The sequence below is a fragment of the Spermophilus citellus genome, assembly GCF_964194105.1.
Source record: "Spermophilus citellus genome assembly, chromosome: 4".
In the NCBI taxonomy this organism is placed as follows: domain Eukaryota; kingdom Metazoa; phylum Chordata; class Mammalia; order Rodentia; family Sciuridae; genus Spermophilus; species Spermophilus citellus.
The window spans coordinates 103,771,015-103,785,572 of record NC_138185.1 but is presented as its reverse complement, the minus strand read 5'-3'; the positions used below and the strand labels follow the sequence as shown (position 1 = coordinate 103,785,572).

The following is a 14,558-nucleotide window of genomic DNA, read 5'->3' as shown; positions in this document are numbered from 1 at the left end:
ATATATTTAATTTTTAGCTGTAGTTGGACACAGTGTCTTTATTTTATTTATTTATTTTTATGTGGTACTGAGGATGGAACCCAGGGTTTCACACATGCTAGATGAGTGCTCTGCCACTGAGCCACAATCCCAGCCCCTACGTTCTTTTTTTTTTTTTAATTTTTATTTATTTGTTTGTTTGTTTTTGTGATGCTGGGGATTGAATCCAGGGCCTTGTGCATGCTAGAAGAGCACTTACCAACTGAGCTATAACTTTTTAAATTCAATAACAATTTCCATTTCTTGACAAATTACAATTATTAATAATTCCATTAAAAATCCCAACCACGGGGACTAAGGTTGTGGCTCAGTGGTAGAGCACTTGCCTGGCACATGTGAGGCACTGGGTTCGATCCTCAGCACCACATAAAAATAAAGGTATTGTGTCCATCTATAATAAAAAAATATTTTTTAAATATCCGCTAAATGAAAACTTTGGAAAAAAAATCCCAACAACAAAGCACTTCCAATTATCATATCAGACCCTCTAGTTTCAGGGTACTCTTCCATAGCTATAGCTGTACTATACCCAAATATTACATTCCCCTTAAATAAATTTAAGAGACTATTAATCCTATAAAAGATCCACCAAAATATACACAATCCCACAACTAATCCTCCCTGCACTAATAATTAAACTCAACCTACCATGAATTGGTGAGGTTTTGAAGAAGATCTTGCGGGGGGGGGGGAGTATACTTAAGGGCTGGGGCTGTAGCTCAATGGCAGGACCACCCCATAGGTAGCACGTGTGAGGCACTGGGTTTGATCCTCAGCACCATGTAAAAATAAATAAATAAAATAAAGGCATGCTGTCCATCTACAACGTCAAAAAAATTTTTAAAGTATACTTAATAAAAATACATATGTGTCATTATTTTCCATGGAATCTAACCATGACTAATGACATGAAAATCATCATTGTTATTCAACTATAGAAACTTTAATAACTAACATTCAAAAAACCTACCCCCTAATCAAAACTATCAACCACTCATTCACTGACTTACCAGTCCCATCTAAAATCTTGGCATGATAAAGTTGTGTCTCCTTCCTAGGAGTATGCCTCATCATTCAAATTCTTATGGCGTTTTTATAGCCATAGTTATAAGTCCAGTGCAATAACTACATTTTCTTCTACCACCCACATTTTCTGAGATATAATGTATGACTGACTTGTTTGATATCTACATGCAAATAGAGCCTCCATATTGTTTATCTGTTTATTCTTACATGTAGGCTTAGACTTTTACTACGGCTTTTATACCTATTTTAAAACATTAAATGTCAGCTGGGTGCAGTGACACACACCTGTAATCCCCAGTGACCTGGGAGGCTGAGGCTGGAGGATTGCAAGTTTGAGGCCAGCCTCAGCAACTTAGTGTAGACACTGTCTCAAAAAAAAAAAAAAAAAAGGCTTTCAACCCCCCAAACCAAAAAGAAAGAAAGAAAATCAACAACATGACATACCAGAATTGTTCTTTATTCATAATAAATAGCAACAGAATTTGTAGGCTACATACTACTGTAAGGACAAGTATCCTTCCGAGGGGAACCATAATTACTAATCTCTCAGCTATTGCTTACAATAGAACTAGGTTAGAATGAATCTGAGGTAGATTTTTTTGTAGATAAAGCAACTCAAACACAATTTTCACATTCCACTTCATTTTACCATTCATTATTACAGCCTTAGTAATAGTTCACCCATTATTCCTTTATGAGACAGAGTCAAACAAATTCTATTTCACCCCTGTTGCCCTATTAAACATATTCTAGGACTACTGTGTTTAGCCAGCCCTTCTGGGGTTCTGAAGCACACTGGAGGTGAGAACCTCTGCTGTAGAGGTACTGCTGAAGCCAGGTCAGCCATCTTGCAGAAGGCTTCACGGTCTGGATGTGTCTTCTCTTGCTGTCCTTTAACTTGTTCCTGTAACCTCTGTATTTCCTAAGGGCTAGCTAGATGTGTTTCAGATGAGAATTTTTCTGGCAAGGACACCCCCTAGGTGGCGCTGTGTACTTCATAATGCTGGGCCTCAAGCGACTCAGATGTCAGGTGCTCAGTGATGCAGAGCAACATCTGGACCCAAGTGGTGATCACCTGCTCCTTCATTGCGACATTCCCCAGCAACCTTTCCCTAATGCTTTTAGCATCCATTGGTTTGCTTTGGCTGAACTAATTATTTCATGAGGGGTGGAAAATGTTGATTTGCTGGTGATTTGATTTGCTAATGCATCAGGCAGAATTATTCTCCAAAAGAAGAACTTGCTGTCTCCTGAGGCTCTTTGGTACCTGAAATACTGTTTGCACAGAGCAGGTGTTGTAGAAGAAATAATGGTCCATCTTGGCGATTGTTCCATGAGGGTTCGAAAGAATATGTTATTTCGTATTCTATAAATATTAATTATGTTGAGCTGGTCTGTGGTTTCTAATGTTATTCAAGTCTTCTGTATACCTATGGATTTTTCACCTGCTTGTTCCATCAAACACTGAGAAAGGTGCTGGAGGTGTAACTCAGTGGTGGAGAGACTGCTCAGCATATGTGAGGTGTGGCGTTCCATATCCAGCACAAACACACACAAGAACAAATCCTGAGAAAGGGAGTGTTGAAATCTTCTATTGTTATTTTGGATTTATGTATTTTTGTCATTCAGTTATACCAGTTTTCACCTCACAGATTTTGGAGCTCTGCTTATTAGACATACACATATTTAGATTGTTATGTCCTTGATGAATTAACCCTTCCCTCTCCATTACAATAATTCTAGTTCTAAAACTACTTTGCCTCAAGTCATGTGGACATTCCAGATTTCTTATGATTAATGTTTGCATGGATGCATTTTAGAAATATTTTTTAGTTGTAGATGGACACAATGTCTTTATTTATTTTTATGCCCGTGCTAAGGATCAAACCCAGTACCTCATAAGTGCAAGGCAAGTGCTCTACCGCTGAGCCACAACCCCAGCCCTGCATGGATATATTTTTAGATTTCTTTTATTTTTAACTTAGCTATGTCTTGTAGGCAGCATATAACTAGGTTATTTCCTCTGTCTCCCATTTGCTCTTCTTTCCTTCCATCTTTTCTTTTGAGGTCCTGGGGCTCAAACCCAGCGTCTCCCACATGCTAAGTAAATGCTGTACAGCTGAGCTACAATATCCCAGCCCTGTTCTGTTTTCCTTTTCTCCCTTTTCCTGTTCTGTAGTGAGTTTTCGTTTTGTTTTAGTATTCCATTTTATCTCCATTGACTTATTAGCTATCCTCTATATCATTGTTTGCTGTATACCTTACAATATGCTTGCTTTTTTTTTTAAAGTCCTGGGTATTGAACCTAGGGTGCTGTATCACTGAGCTACATCCCTAACCCTTTTTATTTTTTATTTTGAGAGATGGTCTCGCTAAATTGTTTAGCCTGGCATCGAACTTGTGATCCTTCTGTCTCAATCTCCTGAGAAAATACACATCTTTAATTTATCACATTATGCTTTTCTTTTCTAGTTTTCTTTTTAGGGTAGGGAGGTTTACCAGAGATTGAGCCCTGGATCTCACACATGTTAATCACACACTCAACCACTGGGCTACATCCCCAACCCCCATCATGGTATAATCTTTTTGTTTTTTTGAGGGGTGTACCAGGGATTGAACTCAGAGGCACTCAACCACTGAGCCACTTCCCCAACCCTATTTTGTATTTTGTTTAGGGTTGCTTAGCACCTCAGCACTGTTGAGGTTGGCTTTGAACTCATGATCCTCCTGCCTTCACCCCCCACCCCCGAGCCACTGGGATTATAGGAGTGTGCCACTGCACCCAGCTACTACTATTAAATATCACATCACTTCACATGTAATGTGGAACTTACAAAGCATGTTGTTGTTCCTCTATATCTGCGGTTCAACCATCCTCATATGGAAAAATTGGAAAGAAAATGCATCAGTACTGAACTTGAACAAACTATTTCCCTTGTCATTATTCCCTAAACAATACAATAATAATAATAACTATTTACATAGCATTTACATTGTATTAGGCATTATAAATCATATAGAAATTATTTAAAGTCTGTGAGAGGATGTGCAAAAGTTACATGCAATAGCATGTCATTTTATGTAAGGGACTTGAGCATCCTTGGGTTTTGGTATCCTCCAATACTGGGGAGTCCTGGACACAATCTCCTTCTGATGCAGAAGACCATAGCACCTGTCTTTATCATCATCCACAGTACTTCCATATCACTTGTAAACCCCAATACATTGGTACTATTCTTGCTTTAAACAGTTGAATATCTGGTGAAGAAATTTTAAAAGAAGAGGGTCTTTTACGTTCGCCCACATTTTTGCCATTCCTGACCCTGCATTCCTTGTGCAGATCCAAGCTTTCATTGGATATCGTCTTCCTCCTGACTTAAGAACTGCCTTCAACATCCCTTGCTGACATTCCAGGCTGGATGTCAACAGATATCCTCAGCGTCTCTTTGTCTGAAAAGTGTTTATTTTTTTCTTCATTTAAGAAAATAATTTCATCTGGTATAGAATTCTAGGTTGACAAGATTTCCTCTTTTCTTTCAGCATTTTAAAGATCTCATTCCCATTTACTTGGTTTCTGGTATGAAGTCTGTGAGTTCCTATCTTTGTTCCTCTCCACCGAATGTGCCTGTTTCTCTGACAGCTTTTAAAATCACTAGTTTTCAGCAATTTGGTTGTGTTGTGTCTTGGAATAGGTTTTCTTGGTGTTTATTTTGCTTGGGATTCTAGAATTGGTAGATTTATTGTTTTAATCCAACTCAGAAATTTCTCAGACTTTTTTCATTTTAAAACATATTTTGGGGGGTGGGGTTGTGGCTCAGTGCTAGAGCGCTTGCCTAGCACGTGTGAGGCACTGGGTTCGATCCTCGGCACTGCAAATAAATAAATAAATAAATAAACAAAATAAAAGTATTGTGCCCATCTACAACTAAAAAATTTTTTTTGAAAAAAAATTGAGACTCCAATTACATGGATGTGAGATGTCTTGATATTGTCCTACAAATAATTTTTCTCTTTTGTAAACTTCATTTTGAGGCACTATAGTACTGGTGTAAATAGCCTCTACCAAGGCTAATTTAGCCTCACACAGTAGACATGACCCTTCTGAGTCTCTGCTTAATGCCCCAGGAGGTCCCACATGACTGGTTGATGGAAGCTTGAAGAATTCCTAGGTGCCTCCTTTTTTGTGGAGTCCTTAGCTTCCTCCAGCCTCATGGATTTTCCCCTTATGTCTGTGCAAGTAGATAAGACTCGGCGCAATGCCGAGTCAGGACAATGTAGGACACTACGGTAGGGTAGTGTGTATACCCCTGGGTGACAGGTGGGGCTGTCTGGGCCCACCCAGCTTACCAGAGCTGGCTATTAACACTGCTCAAGAAGACCCCTAGAAATATTTCTGGAACTTTCTCTACATAGTTCTCTCCCTTCTGGTGTCGTGTTTCACACATTTGGGCCATCTTGACTTTTCTGAGCTCTGATCTAATTATATATATATATATAAAATCATGAGTTCACAATGATAGTTCTGATTCAAACATTACACGGAAGGATTTTAACTTACTTTCTTTGATTTATTCTTGCATTTCTTTTATCTGACCCTAAAGATCCTACTTCCTAATTACATCAACCTAATTCTATGGTATATATCAAATAATTTCCAAATAATAATGTAGATATTATTCGCAACAATAAGACTGCAGAATGAAGTTTGGAATTCTCTTTTGTCCTTAGAGTGCATTCCACTAAGAAAGAAGAATCAAAGTGCACCGTTTTAAAATCCCTTCATGTAATTCTCTGTGTGTCTGTGCTCATGTGCTCATGTGTGCATATGCATGATTATGTCACCAACTTGGTCTATAGTCTTAGTTTCTTTCAGATTGTTTTTTGACTCTTAGAGAATTGTTGTTTCCATCTTTTACATAATTTTTTTAAAGAGAGAGAGAGAGAGAGAGAGAGAATTTTTTTTAATATTTATTTTTTAGTTTTTGGCAGACACAACATCTTTGTTTGTATGTGGTGCTGAGGATCGAACCCAGGCCGCACGCATGCCAGGCGAGCGCGCTACCGCTTGAGCCACATCCCCAGCCCCATAATTTTGTTTTTCAAATGATTATAATATTTACATGATGACAAAATCAAAATTCTATGAGACACTCAAAGAATTCTTGCCCCCCTGCTTCTTACCACTGTTTCTTTCTCTGCTTATACATAGTCTGTTAGTTTGGGGTTTAACCCTCCAGGGTTCCTTTTGACAACATAAGCAAATATGTGTTTGCATATATATATACATATATCCATGTATGTTCGCGTTGTATTCCTTTCTTATACAAAGGTAGCATGCTACATGCTTATTGTACACATTCTCTTTGTCAGTAATATTTCAAAAAACCCACTCTATACCAGTATTTAGCACTGTCCCTCTCTAACCTGTAGTTACCTAGTGCTCCGTTGTGCAGCTAGATCATTGTATTCACCCAGATCCTGTATCATTTGGTGGTTTCCCCTGTCCCGGCCTGCCCCCACTGTCACTGCTTCCAAGTTCCCATGATGTAAATCTATGGACAAAGGGTGGCAATTGTTCTGCTGGGGTCAAAGATCAGAGATGGGGAACCCAGAGACTTTTGTCACACAGTGCCTGCCAAGCAGACTGTTGCTGGTGGGAGAGTGGGATTTCTTTTCAGAAAGTAACATTTTTCTTGCTGAAACCTGGTTTGCTTTCCCTGTCAATGCAGATCTGGAAAAATTTGCCACATCTGAAGGCAGTAGTGATATACGGAGAATCTCCTCCAAAGAAGATAACCAATGTGTATACGGTAGGGTAGTGTGTATACCCCTGGGTGACAGGTGGGGCTGTCTGGGCCCACCCAGATGATCTGGACTGGTTGCTCTCCCCCACCTGGCCACAGATGGAAGAATTCATGGAGCTGGGGCGTGAGATATCTGAAGAGACCCTGGACACCATCATCGATGCTCAGCAGCCCAACCAGTGCTGCGTACTAGTGTACACGTCGGGCACCACTGGGAACCCCAAGGGCGTGATGCTAAGTCAGGACAATGTAGGACTGATGGCAATATGGGTGTTTTGGGTGGCTCTGTCTCAATAACTTCTGGGGAGGTTCTCAGCTCAGGGAGCTGGGATAAGTAAGAACCCACAGGTCTATGGTCCAGACTGAACACAGAAATGGGGAGGGGAAAGAGTGAGGGGAGGCCTATCCCTGGAGGTTTGTTTCCAGGAACTGCAGAATGACCTGGGAGGGTAGCCACTCAGTGGGTCCCCAAAAAGTAGCTCCAAGTCCCCAGCATGGCCACAGTTGTGAGCACTGCCAGAGCTGGCTGTGAACACTGCTGGGGCCCATCTGCCTGCCCTCCAGATCACGTGGACAGCACGATTTGGCAGCCAGGCTGGTGACATCCAGCCAGCGGAAGTCCAGCAGGAGGTGGTGGTCAGCTACCTGCCCCTCAGCCACATTGCTGCCCAGATCTATGACTTGTGGACGGGCATCCAGTGGGGAGCGCAGGTCTGCTTTGCTGAGCCCGATGCCCTGAAGGTCAGTCTGCCTCTCTGCCATGTGGGTGTCCAGTGTATGAGCAAGAGCATGCCTGATCCATACTCCAATCTGGGACCTTGCGTGTACATCTGTGGGTCTGCTGGTTCCTTGTGCATTTATCTGGCAGAATTCTCCCAGATGCAAGTTGCATAGCCTGATTCAAATGACCAAACAAATAGGGAAACTGATGGCTTTACAGTAAGTTGAGTCAGAATGGTTTGCTGGGTCTATAGCACCATCAAGGAGACCTCCTCAGAGGAGGATCATGAGATGATCACAGGTGGCCACAGCCCCTCCCTGTATTCCCGTTGCATAAACTACAACTATTCTTTGGATCCTTATTTTAACCATGAGAGAAGTTTCCCAGAAACCCTTCAGCAGGCTTTCCTGACCCAGCATCTGGGTGGCCCACACAATGCCACATGTTCTCAGGACCATGTTCAATCCTAAAGCATTTGCTACTCAGAAGAATGAGGTTATTAGATTTAAGTTAGACAAACAAAGAGTCACCAACCTCAGGGGCAGAAAGAGAACAAGGTACTTCTGAAGCACCTGGCCATCTGGCACCCAAATGACACCAAGTTTCTATGAGTGGAGCGTGAGGGGACAACTGTTGAGCCACAGCCAATAGCCTGTGCTGCAGGCTGGGTGTGGGTGTGTGCAGCAGCTGCGCTGTGTGGTGTGTGCACACCTGATCAGATGCAGGACCCAGCTGGCCCTGAACAAGAGGCCTGACTCTTCCAATTTGTGAACAGGGGAGCTTGGTGAACACACTGAGGGAAGTGGAGCCCACCTCCCACATGGGTGTGCCACGCGTGTGGGAGAAGATCATGGAAAAGATCCAGGAGGTGGCGGCTCAGTCCGGCTTCATCCGTCGTAAGATGCTGCTGTGGGCCATGTCGGTGACCTTAGAGCAGAACCTCACCTGCCCTACCAGGTACAGAGGGCCAGGGGATAGGAGCCAGCAGGGCTGGCTCACAATCTAGTACACACCAAAGATCCAATAGGCTCGTCCCAGCCCCAGGGGCCTGTAAATTCTGAGGACCCCTGCGCAGAGGCCACATCAACAAGTGGGATTTGCACTCCTTTACTCATTGCAGCCCTTATGGGGACAGTTGGCATCTTGGGTTCTGGATGGGAAGACTGTCTCCCTCTAAAGAGAAGTCCACCTTCCTGGCAGCAGCCTACCAGTCTCCTGAGGTCCCTTGACCTCGATAGGTGGGGATAGAAGAGCCCACTCTTATGAAGGTTCATCCTTTCCAGCCTTCTCAGGCATCCCACACGACCACTCAGACCTCTCTTTAACCCCCAATCCATGTGTGTGAGTGTGTGTGTGTGTGTGTGTGTGAGAGAGAGAGAGAGAGAGAGAGAGAGAGAGAGAGAGAGACTATGGCTTGAACGCTCTACCACTGAGTCACATCCTCGGCCCTTTCTTTTTTTTTTCTTTTGAGATGGGATCTCGCTAAGTTGCTCAAGGCCTCACTAGGTTGCTGAGGCTGGCTTTAAACTCACAATCCTTCTGTCAGCCTCCCAAGCCTTTGGGATTACAGGCATGCACCACAGTACCTGGCTCTTTTAATTTTTTATTTTGAGACAGGGTCTTGCTAAGTTTCCCAGGCTGGGTTCAAACTTGCAATCCTGACTGCCAAGTCTCTGGAATTGTAGGCGTACACCACCGTGTCTGGCATTCCCACCCTTTCTGATTGCTTTTTAAATTCTCACAAAGTACTGTTACATGGGTAACCATATAAATCTAGTGAGGTTTCAATTTTAAATAGCAATAGTTTCTGTTACTAGTATGTTTATGAAACAGTATCACGTTTCATGAGAATTGTGGACACATCTATGCACCTACAGCTTCATTTATACACATGAAGTGAATATGCGTGCAAATATCTGTGGACCTCAAATAGGATCATACTTGTGTGTATAATTATACCTGTATGTCTGTGAATATAGACTTAAAATCTCTGTGTGTGTGTGTTATAGGGTTGCAAATATGCATGCATCTGGATTGTTGCCTGTGTATCTGTATACAGCTGAACATGCTTATCTGATTTCCTGGCTCAAGGCATATTTGCCCAAAACTATATGCATTTGCATCTTCATTTGCATACAAGGATATGGCAGGGCCAATATTCAAATTATTTAACAACAGGTTCAGCATTGACATCAACAATTAGAATATACAACCAGAATGGCTGTGCCAGTATATACACATGGAATACACACCCTTTCACATGACTGTGTGTTCCCTTTCTTCCATGGACCATTCTTCCTCTCCCACCAGTGATCTGAAGCCCTTCACAACCAGACTGGCAGATTACCTGGTGCTAGCCAAGGTCCGTCAGACACTGGGCTTTGCCAAGTGTCAGAAGAACTTCTACGGGGCTGCCCCCATGACTGCAGAGACACAGCGCTTCTTCCTGGGCCTCAACATCCGCTTATATGCGGGTTATGGCCTCAGTGAGACCACAGGCCCCCACTTCATGTCCAGCCCCTACAACTACCGGCTATATAGGTGAGGTCCCAAGCTGCAACATGTACGCATGCCTGCATGTCCCTGATGACACCCATGTGTGCCTACCTATTGAGTGCCCCAAGAGCTGGCTCTTCTTTCCACACTGGACATCTGGCCCCTGGGCTGGGAGCTTCCAAGAGCCAACATCATCATGTTGGGACAGGCCCCTTGCTTGTCCTCCTTGGTGCAGTGGGGTCTTTTCCTTTATGACATGTGGATCTATGGTTGAAAACAGCCTTAACAGCTCAAGCACCCCCTGAACAGTCTTCTCTTGATGAAGGAAGGTCCTTCCCCCATTGCCTCCAGTAGAATGGGGTGTATTGGAGGGGGTCCCAGGAGAGCTGATGGCCAGGTGCCAGTTGAGGTGGGAGCCAGGGGTCAGGGCCAGCCTTCCAGTAGGCAAGGAAGGCAGTCAGGGCTGGGGAGTGGTGTGAAGGCTTATCTACTGTGCTCCGATTCCTCCCTCCCTGGCCAGCCTATCACAGCGCTCCAAATTCTAACATTAGCATTTCATTCATTTATTCATTGAAAAACCTTTAGCTGGCCCTATCGGCTCTAAGTCCCCCATTAAAACCCCAAAACCCTGGCAGGGGATACCTGGTCATCAGTGAAGACTGAGAGGTTGGGGACTTGAAGCTCCCTAATGGGATCCTCTGACCCCCTCCTGCCCACCTCTCCATCTCAGCTCAGGTAAGGTGGTGCCAGGCTGCAGGGTGAAGCTGGTGAATGAGGACACTGAGGGCATTGGAGAGATCTGCCTGTGGGGCCGCACCATCTTCATGGGCTACCTGAACATGGAGGACAAGACGTGTGAGGCCATAGACTCTGAAGGCTGGCTGCACACAGGTGACACTGGCCGCCTGGACACCGATGGCTTCCTCTACATCACTGGGCGCCTCAAAGGTGAGCCCCCATGGCAGCTGCAGCTGGGCACTGGAGGCCACAGTGAGGTATGGGAGAAATTCTGCTTCCACCATTATTCATACCTGCTACCTGCATTGAGCCCTTATTACGTGCCACCCATTTCCTGACATAATTTTACTCTCTTTACTCTCCACTAGGGCAGGGACTATTACTACCCTGCCTTAATGAGGACATCCAGAGAGGTTAAGTAACTTACCCAAGGTCACCTAGCTGGTAAATGGTAGAGCTGGATTTACATTTCTGAGAGAAACAAGGCAAGGGCAGGTGCAGTGGTACACACCTGTAATTCCAGCAACTCTGGAGGCTGAGTCAGGAGGATAGCAAGTTTGAGACCAACCTAGCAATTTTGTGAGACATTTAAAAAAAATTAAGATTTTTTTAAAAATGAAAAGGAGCTAGGGATGGAGCTCAGCGCCTCTGGATTTAATTTCCAATACCCTCCCCCAAGAGAGAGAGCAAAAAGGCAAGACCTTCAGAACATTCAAGACATTAATCTTATGTAGTTTTATATGCAAACATAGATGTGATAGAGAATAACACACAAATCAAATATTAGATTTAAAATAAAACATTAAACTTCAAAGAATTATCCTGTGGAGAAAGGAAAGTAAATTGGAGATTCCTCCACGGAAAGATGTTTCCATCCTGTTGCCCAAATGGGTGTCATTCCCCTAGCACTGACAGGGGAATCCCATAGCCCCATTTCACAGGGGAAATTGTTGCAGGTAATAGAAATGCATTTTTTTTGTTGTTGGTAGTTGGCCTCATATCAAATGACTTTGATGAGTTCACATAGTAGTTCAGTACTGTGTGTCTTACTTTAAATTTTCTATGGACACAATTATATCATCTGTATATAATAACAGTTTTATTTCTTCCTTTCATCCCTTGTGAATTTTTCTTGCCTTATTGCACAGGTTAGCACCTCTCTCCAGAGGAATGTTGAACAGAATTGGCAACAGTCAAGTTGGGGGTATAGCTCAGTGGTGAGTGCGTGCACACATGCACAAGGCACTGGGTTTGATTCCTAGCACTAAGGGAGAAAAAAAAAAGTGATGGTGGTTATTTGTTTTAGTCCTGACCTCAGAGGGAAAGTTCTCAACATTTTATCATTAAGTATGTTTGCTGTGGATTTTTATAGGTATTCTTTATCAGATTTAAAAAGTTTCTTTCCATATTTCACCTGCTTAGGGTTTTTATCACTAATGGTTGGGCAGAAGGATGCTAGAAGAGCTCTGAGAAGGGTGAGGTCAGTGTGGCTGGGAGAGTTGGAGAAGGCTTCTTGATGGAGGCAACGGAGCTGGACAGATGGGAAGGGAGGAGGACATACCGAGAGAGACACAAGGACAGCAAGAAGCACCATAGCAGGGTGGGTTTGGACTTTTGGAACTGGACTGGATTTAAATCTTCCCCCTACCACTTATTGGTATGTGATCTTAGAAAAGTTACTGAACCTCTCTGTACCTTAGTTTCCTCATCTGCAAAATGATAAGACAGCCTCCCTCTTAGTCTTATTGCGAGGATTGAGTGAATGACTGTTGAAGCACCTAGCACGGTGACTGGTGTGTGGTGAGTGCCATGTGAGTGATGGAGAGGTGGTAAAGCACAGGGAGGGAGGGGAACAACACAGCTATTCAGAGGATGGGGTAGGAGGACTGTTTAAGAACAGAAGGGGCCTGGGGCTGCACTGTCTGAGCAGGCAAAGTCTTGAAAGATGAGCTGAAGAGTGGGAATACTGGGTGGGCAGTTGTCCTCTGGGAAACTGCTGCCATTCCCCAGCAGGCACGAGGTGCTTTGGAGAGCCTGGCCCTGCCTCTTCCTCCAGAGGCATCCCCAGCAGTGCTTCCTGCTCTCCCAGCCTCCCAGGCTGTGACTCAGGTCAGGTCACATTTAGCAAGGGCACCTGGACTATAGGCTATGCTGCAGCCTGGTCTTGCTTCCCCAGAATTGATCATCACTGCCGGAGGGGAGAATGTACCCCCTGTGCCTATTGAGGAGGCTGTGAAAATGGAGCTGCCCATCATCAGCAATGCCATGCTGATCGGGGACCAGAGGAAGTTCCTGTCCATGCTGCTCACCTTGAAGGTATGTGTGGGGTGGACACTGCTCTGGAGGAGCAGCTGGTAGGTGCTCTGAGGGTTGGGCCTAGCAGAATCTGCATTCAGCCCAGGAGACGTCTGGATCTCAAGGCTTTGTTCTGGAATCACTGCAGTCAGTGCCACGGGCACTCCGGGAGCAGTTATACACAGGTAAATTCCTCTGTCCCCAATAGGCCAGTGCATTTCATTGTGCAAAGTGCTGCTGCCCATCTGCATTCCTTGCAGCAAGGATTCAGGCTCCCAGGGCTGCAGACAGGCAGGAGGATAGCCCCGTTTCACAGATGACTTCATTGAGGTCTCTCTCAGATCACTGTCCCTTCCACCACACCACAGGGCCCAACCTGGTGACATCCAGCTCATTATAGACCCATATCTCTGAAATAGCTCACAGTGGTCCACACCTCTGCTTTTAGCAATAAGACCTCCAAGATCATGGGTTGTGTCCTATAGAGCAAAGCTTGGTCTTCATCTGTCCTCTGGCTTTTCAGTGCACCCTGGACCCAGACACCTCTGACCCGACTGATAATCTGACTGAACAAGCTGTGGAGTTCTGCCAAAGGGTGGGCAGCAGAGCCAGCACCGTGTCTGAAATCGTGGGGAAGAAGGACGAAGCTGTGTATCAGGCCATTGAAGAGGGGATCCAGAGGGTCAATGCCAATGCAGCAGCCCGGCCCTACCACATCCAGAAGTGGGCCATTCTCGAGAGGGACTTTTCCATTTCAGGAGGAGAGTTGGGTAGGTTTTTCTTTTTCGTTATTCCAGGGGCTGTGTGGGAAGACAGTGGCTATGGCAGTGCTGGGAAGTAGCCGTGGGCAGTGGGTCTCAGACAAGGCTTTGGATGACGACCATCTCTCTCCTGTGGGAGAACAGCGATTGCTCAGTGCACGGACTTGTGGTTTTATAGAATCTGTAGAATATCCAATAGGCCCTGTGTCTATGGGTTCCTCAACCTGTGAACTCAACAGACCACAAATGAAAAATTTCGGGAAAAAAAAAATTATGTCTGTATTGAACATGTACAGTACGTGCTTTCTTTCCTGTCATTATTCCATAAACAATACAGTGTAACAACCATTTACACTGTATCTGGTATTTTATGTAATCTAGAGATGATTTAAAATATATAGGATGTGCATAGGTTATATGCAAATAGTACATCGTTTTATATAAGGACCTAAAAACATTTTCAGACTTAGGTATTCAAAGGGGCTCCTGGAAACAATCCCCCATGGATACAAAGGCATGTATTCATTTACGAGACAATTGCAATAAATTGAGGATCTGGAATGGGTAAGGTGCATGTGGTTTACAACACTTTATTCGGCACTGGAAAATGTAGTCTTTTCCAACCTATTCCTGGACGTGACATCACATCGCTTCCTGTTTTTCAAGGTCACACAGACC

General features: G+C 44.2%; 1 protein-coding gene across 3 annotated transcripts in view; it reads left to right on the top strand.

Moving 5' to 3' along the window:
- Positions 1-14,558, top strand: part of ACSBG1 (acyl-CoA synthetase bubblegum family member 1) — a gene marked incomplete at its 5' end in the record, with an annotated part of 56,271 nt that overhangs the window by 39,663 nt on the left and 2,050 nt on the right. For all 3 annotated transcript variants that reach the window (XM_081293124.1, XM_081293123.1, XM_081293122.1), the window contains 8 exons: positions 6,795-6,875; positions 6,969-7,118; positions 7,434-7,610; positions 8,366-8,547; positions 9,901-10,131; positions 10,817-11,034; positions 13,001-13,140; positions 13,643-13,889. In XM_081293124.1, coding sequence (XP_081149250.1) covers positions 6,795-6,875; positions 6,969-7,118; positions 7,434-7,610; positions 8,366-8,547; positions 9,901-10,131; positions 10,817-11,034; positions 13,001-13,140; positions 13,643-13,889 — 1,426 coding nt within the window. The remainder of the gene's footprint in view (positions 1-6,794; positions 6,876-6,968; positions 7,119-7,433; positions 7,611-8,365; positions 8,548-9,900; positions 10,132-10,816; positions 11,035-13,000; positions 13,141-13,642; positions 13,890-14,558) is intronic.